We start from the raw sequence: 6,958 nt of genomic DNA, 5'->3' as shown, positions 1-6,958 counted from the left end.
ATGTTGTTGTTTGGGTGTGTTCTACACATCTCAAAAACCAACGCTCTACAGCCAATTAATGGGAGCTTACCTACACCCTTCACCACAGGCACATGTCACATACTAAGGAGGGAAGTAAGAATTATGGCAGTTCATCACAAAGCCCCGCCTCCACTTTTTCTGTATATTAAAGACTGAAAGGCAGAGGGCTTGATACTGCAGAGTGAGAAGATTGACGCAAAAATGATTAGGTACCTAAGAAGCGTGGTAAGTATATGAGCTTTCGGACCCCATGCAGGTCCCATCCTGTATCCTTGTGACAATTTTTTTTCACTTATATTAAAGGGCTTGTTTCCATAAAAATGTACTTTTAGTATGACATAGACATTGATATTCCGAGAAAATTTGTAATTGGTGATCATTTGTTATCATTTTTGAACTGTTTAGCTTTTTGTGCAGCAGCTTTTCAGTTTGGAATTTGCTAGGGCTTAGTTTGCCATAGCAGCCAGGCAGTAGTTTGACTGAAATATGAATAAAAAGGCCCTGAATAGAAAGTAGTTAAACAGTAAGAATAAAAACAAGATTGTGGCCTCATGGAGCAATAGATTTCTGACTGCTGGAGTCAATGACCCCATTTGGAAGCTTTAAGGAGGCAGAAGTAGAAGGACTATAATTTTTAAACTCTGTAAAAATTGGAGACCAATTGAAAGGAAGCTAGGAACAGGACATTCACTTAAAGTTAATCTCCACCTTTAAGCGCAGTAAAATCAGTGGGCTGATTTGGCCAAATATTACTAATAAGGAGGGCACATCATTCTTCTAGACTCAAGCTGTGCAAGCCAACTCACCAAAATGTACATTTTGCCTTCCACCTGTCCCACCTTTTAATAGGGCAGTCCTACTCTTGCTGCTGCCATTCCAATTATGCAAAAAGGGGTGTGTGCTTATAGGAAATGGGCATGGTCCTTGGGGACATCACTTCAATGTGAGCATGGCCAAGAACTGTTGGTGCTTTATGTCCCTGTTTCCATTTTCAATGGGGTCATGTCGTTGCAGCTATGACCTTTCTTTCTCTGTTACGTTTTTTAAATGATCACTAGTTTATTAATTATTTAATGCAATGCTAAACCTAGGCAGAGGCCAGAGAGGTACCTGCACTGAGTACAGTATGAGAAGGGCAGATGTATTGCTTTATTTTTCTTTATCTTTCTACTTGGCTTCCTTATCATCACCATCTTTCCTTGCTTGCTCAGTTCCAGCCATTCTGTATCTCTCTTTTACTCCTGCACCCCTTTATGTTCTGTGATTCAGTACCCCCTTTCTCTATTTATACTGCCATGGTGGATCTTCAGAAACAGTGTGAACACACAGGGGGGAGTGGGTGTGTAGGAAACCATGCACAGAAATCTATATTTATAAAACCAACTTTTTCTACTTCTCCCCATTGAAACCAGACCCACTCAAGGTCATAGCCATGTTGTTTTCCTATGATCTTAAAAACTAAATGAAATTAAAACCCTTTAACAAATTAATACAATGTTAATTTACTCAGAGCACCATTCTAAGACCCACTCAAGGTCATAGCCATGTTGTTTTCCTATGATCTTAAAAACTAAATGAAATTAAAACCCTTTAACAAATTAATACAATGTTAATTTACTCAAAGCACCATTCTAAGCACTTCTGCACTTTACAGAATTTTTTTTTAAAGAAGGATAAACACCTGTTGTGATTTCGCTTTACTTGGAAAGCTAGAAGAGCTATTTGATGTTTCTCTGGTCAGTTATAAGCAGAGAAATATCAAAACAAATATCTTCTCTTTAAACATTTTTTTATTCTTTCTTAAGGTATTGCACAGATGGGGCTGGGGGGGTGCAGGGTGTTAGCTTTAGAAGATTAATTTAATGCCAGGTAGATTTTTTTAAAAGCAAACTGACAAGCTCCTGTTAAAATCAGTTTTTTGTCATGACCCTTCTAATTTTTTAATTCATGGAATTATGTATTCATGACAGCTTATTATGTAAGTGCATTTCTGTATGTGTAAAATAAGACATGAATGTATAAACATTTCTTCACTAACAGGAGGAATTGCAATATGCACTGCGAGACGCTGGTCAGAAACTTGTGTTGGTCAACTTTTCTTCACACAAGTGTGGCCAGTGTACAATAGTTGCCCCGGAATATGAAGTAAGTGGTGTAAAATGTGTTTATGTATGTGTGCACGCATTTAATTGCTGAAATTTAAAATGAAAAACAAAAAACACTTTCATGAGATACATTCATAGGGTTTTCTGTCACCACAAGCCACTCGTACAGCTTTACACCATAGGGCATAATTTGTAAAATATTTTGTTGGTTGGCATTATCTGACTGACTGGTTTGAACTATACACAGCAGTAATTCAAGGGGATTGTCTAATAGCATTCTCCTGTTCATTCAGACAAATGGCCCAACAAAAGGCTGTAACGGGAGCTATAGGATCTCAGGGTGGTACATCTCCACATGGTGCCATACATACCCCAGCATTCAAGCACCATGGTCAGAATCAGCCAAACTGCTTTATACCTCTGGTCATTTCTGGGCCTGAGCTGAACTTAACACCAGCGAACTGAGAAATAAACATTCAAACATAAAAAAAAAAAAATAACAGGTGTCAAACAAAAAAATGCAATAAAGTTTAGACTTCTTGTTTAGTTACAAACTTTGTGAGGAACTCACAGAAACAGCCATTCACATCCATTCGGGTTTTTTTTAATCTAGGTCATCATTACCCTTCTAAAGAAACAACCAATATTTTTGAAAAGTCTGACATTATAAAATGTCAGCTTACAGCCATTGCCTACTTGTTTCAGTGAACAATAAGGATATTGGCATTCCTGTGTTCTGCTGCCATTACCCTAATAGGCCTGACTTGTAGGAAAAGAGAGTCATATTAAAGATTTATAAATGTCATTTATGGACTCACACAGGTTATTGTCTGATGTAAACTATTTTTATTGCGTTCCTCTTACAGAAACTATGTACTGAATATCCTGATATTTTGCTGTACAAAGTTTTGGATGATGCACCAGTAAGTTAATACTGTTTTCTATGTATGTATGTATGTACGTATATTTTTTGTTTATATAGAGCTACTTAAGATTAAGTTATGTTGAAGAGACAAGCGGAAGGAGGCACCTGTCCTGTAGATTTACAATCCCTCATAGTTAATAAAAAGCACTAGGTTTGCCCTGGTGCAGTATCCCACAGCAACCATTAAGATATTTGCTTTTAAATAGGTGACCAGTAAATGCTATCTGATGATTGGTTGCTATGGATGGACAGACACATAGCAAACCTTGCATCTTTTATTACATTCCCCAAGTGTATATGAAGTATTTTCTGACAATACTGTTGAACAATATATAAGGAATAATGTCCCACTATTTTAAAATGCTAGAATATTAGTAGTCCATTTGATATCAATGCATATTTTCATGCTGCCAGAATCACACATACTGTTGGCAAGCTCACTGATGCCTAGAATGGCTATACCAGGGGCTAAAGTCCATTGCAATCAATTTGTATATGTTTGCAAGCAATAAAAATGAGCTGCTACAGCAATTTTTTAATTTAAAAATATTAGTCATATAAATGAATATAACCAGATATAAGGGGATAGACAGGTATCGGACCCCTTATCCGGGAACCCGTTATCCAGAAAGCTCCGAATTACGGAATGCCCGTCTCCCATAGACTCCATTTTAATCAAATAATTCAGAATTTTAAAACTGATTTCCTTTTTCTATGTAGAAATAAAACAGTACCTTGTAATTGATTCCAACTAAGATATAATTAATCCTTATTGGATGCAAAACAATCCTATTGGGTTTAATTAATGTTTTATTGATTTTTTAATAGACTTAAGGTATTGAGATCCAAATTACGGAAAAACCCCTTATCCGGAATACCCTTGGTCCCAAGCATTCTGCATAATGGGTCCTATACCTGTATCACTAAATATCACAATCATTATATAGTAAAATATAACTGCAAAATATATATATATCAACCTATTATAACAATAGCATATACACATAATTTAACAAAACTAATTGGAAATGAAATAAACAAACAAATGGGAGATGGTCCCTGTTTTTGCACACTAAAGCATTCTATCCTCATGTTTTTTCCTATAACTGTGTCTGAATCTTCATTATTTTAATTATTTCTTTTCAGAAACTGTGTCAACACTGTGAAATTACTTCCACCCCAACGTTCGCTTTCTACAAAGATCGGCTAAAGGTAAGCAGAGCTTATTAACTTACAGTATATGGTTCCCCAGTTCAGTGGCAGAGTTTCTATGGCACTATCAAATGTGGCTATGTCAAGTAATATCACCTAAAGAACATACTGAGGAATGAGTGATATGCAAGAATGCAAGTCTTTACCTGGCACAGATGATCAGAGGAGAGGCATCTTGCACAGGGAAAAGGCCTGTATACCCCCCTTTTTTAATATTAGTTCAATAAAGAGAGCTTGTGCTGAACTTACTTTTCGCCTATTGGTTTAATTAGTAAATATGTATTGTTTTTGTTTCTTCTTGCACAAAACAGGGCAAAACTGAAACTGAACTCATTCTATGTCACAAAAAAGCAGCACTTTATTTTATAGAGGTTTCCTCAGAGGACTGCAGATTTGATTTTTGATTCTGTTCAGATATGAATCTAAATACCCACAGGCCAGGTGCAAAATTTGCAACCAGGTTACCCTCCCCCCCTTCACAGCGCAACATATCACTTGTCATCCCCTTACCAATATTGCATGCCAACACTGCTGCTGGACGCCATGGTGGCACCGGTCCTTTTGCAATCGTCAGTGCCAGGCCAAGCTAGCTGGGCACCCTAGGCAACCCTGCTGGCCACCTTGCTCCCACCCACTCTGTGCATTTATTTGTGCACATTCATTCATCTACATTCTTTTATTTGTACATGTGCACTCATTTGTTCACGGTGAATGAATGCGCAACAAATGTGAGTCATAAGGGCACGGACTAGGAGTAGGCAACAGCCTAGAACACAATATTGCAATTGTGTACCCTGCTCCCAAGGTGTCCCCCTTATTCCACTGTTTGTGGCTTCATTTTCAGATTTTGCCTTGTTTAGTGCTAGAAATAATAAAATGTATAAATATTTTTTATTTTAAACAATAAGTAAAAAGCATGTTCAGTACAAACCATATTCATTAAAGTGATACTGACGCGAAAAAAATACTTTTGAAATTATGAATGCGCATAAAAAGTTACCTATAGGTCATGTTAATCATTTTTCGCTGATAGGGCTGCTTTTGTAATTAATTGTTACCTGAAGTTCCTAAACCTGACTGTTTTGCCAACCAGACTGTCCCTTCTCAGCCTGTCAGTTATAGCTTCTAATGCTAACGGACTCCTGCTGCACAAATATGGCAGCCCCCTAATAGAGAAACATGGGGGATCAGATAGGGAATGTAAAAGCATCAGGCAAATAGTTAAATGGCAAAACTATAAAGTTCATGCAAAGACAATATTATAATATATTTAAAAATGGATTTAGTTTTAGGCGTCAGTATCACTTTACCCTTTTAATGTTAAAAAAAGAGGTACAGTATATGGAAAAAAATGTGTTTGCTTTCATTATTCAAACTGTTATACAGGTTTTTGGTTATATAACCCCTTTCATTTTGGAGTCAAAATTTGTTTTATTCCCTATAAAACTTTTAGCTATACTGTATATAAAGTGCAACGTTTTTCCTTTTCTGTACAGCATATATAGGGGCAGATTTATCAAACTGTGAAATTAGAGCTCACCACATTAAAAAATCCCATAGGAATGAATATGGGGAAATCTAATGTGGTGATTTCTAATTTAACAATTTGATAAATCTGCCTCATGGTTCTTCCTCCACCATATTGTATCATTTGAGCTAAATCAGTCAGATCCAAATATTTTGGGATCTGGTGCCAGCAATTATATCACACAGGAACCGTGGCTCTGCTAACAGGTTCTTCAATGCTGCATGAGTAGTTATGGCCCAAATTGGTCATTAGCTGCTGAATTGGCAGTTCATAACTGTGTATGGGCACCTTAATATTTGATTCTATATCTAGAATTGCCATATTCTATTACTGCCTAAAACTGAAAGAGAAGTGTGGGAAAGTAACACTGTTAGAAAATGTTTTTCAAAATTGTATTTTTCTTTCTCCCTCTCAGATCAAGCAGTTCAGTGGTGCTGATATAGTGCAACTAAGGGAAACCATCAGGAAGCTATACTGAATCACCAATGCTTGCAAAACTGATCCCAAAGATAACAAATGCTTCTTTTTCTCTTAATCTCAAAAATTTCTAGAAAATTCTAAAAAAAAATAAATGCATGCTTAAAATCAAGTATATTGTTTATTCTTAAAATAAGACTTATGTGATATACAGTTTTTGTAGAAGTGGCATTATGTACTTAATCATAGGCTGGTTAAACATGTAAAACAAAACAGGCAATAAACAATAAGGGGGAAAAACACCAACCAATAAACAATGGAAAAAGCCAATTAACCCTTTCACTGCCAACCATTTTGAACAAAGTGGAACTTCTACTGCCAGACAGTTTTTGAACATTTTGCACTGTTTCACTTTTGGGGCTTTTCCTCGGGGGGACTTTTAGTTTACCCAGGAAAACTATAAATGGTGTTTTTCAGGACAACCTAAGCTTTCAAAATATGGTGGAATTTTTGTGTAATTCTAATTCTGTAACAAGATATAGGCTTCTAAATGTCTAAAAAATGAAAAAAAAAACAATATTTTTCATAATATAAACACATACACCAGAAACAAAAATTATTTTATGCATGAAAATACAACTGATTTGGAATGTCCCATGTCTCCTGAATGTGCCAATACCAAATATATATAGTTTTATGGAGATTTCTCACTTGTATAGGTCAAAAGCACTGCTCCAGAAAGCTGCATAC

General features: G+C 36.2%; 1 protein-coding gene across 1 annotated transcript; it reads left to right on the top strand.

Annotated features, from left to right (window-relative positions):
• The first annotated feature begins 209 nt into the window (after nt 1–209).
• LOC100170428 (uncharacterized loc100170428) lies at nt 210–6,380 on the top strand. Its single transcript, NM_001130204.1, is given in 5 exon segments — nt 210–246; nt 2,062–2,166; nt 2,993–3,049; nt 4,198–4,263; nt 6,207–6,380. Coding segments are annotated over 5 exon segments (315 nt in total). The 5' UTR covers nt 210–222; the 3' UTR covers nt 6,270–6,380.
• The last annotated feature ends 578 nt before the right edge of the window (nt 6,381–6,958 follow it).

Source organism: Xenopus tropicalis, chromosome 1 (genome assembly GCF_000004195.4).
Source record: "Xenopus tropicalis strain Nigerian chromosome 1, UCB_Xtro_10.0, whole genome shotgun sequence".
NCBI classification, from domain to species: Eukaryota; Metazoa; Chordata; class Amphibia; order Anura; family Pipidae; genus Xenopus; species Xenopus tropicalis.
The sequence above is the reverse complement of the archived record's forward strand: the minus strand, read 5'-3'. Positions and strand labels throughout refer to the sequence as shown.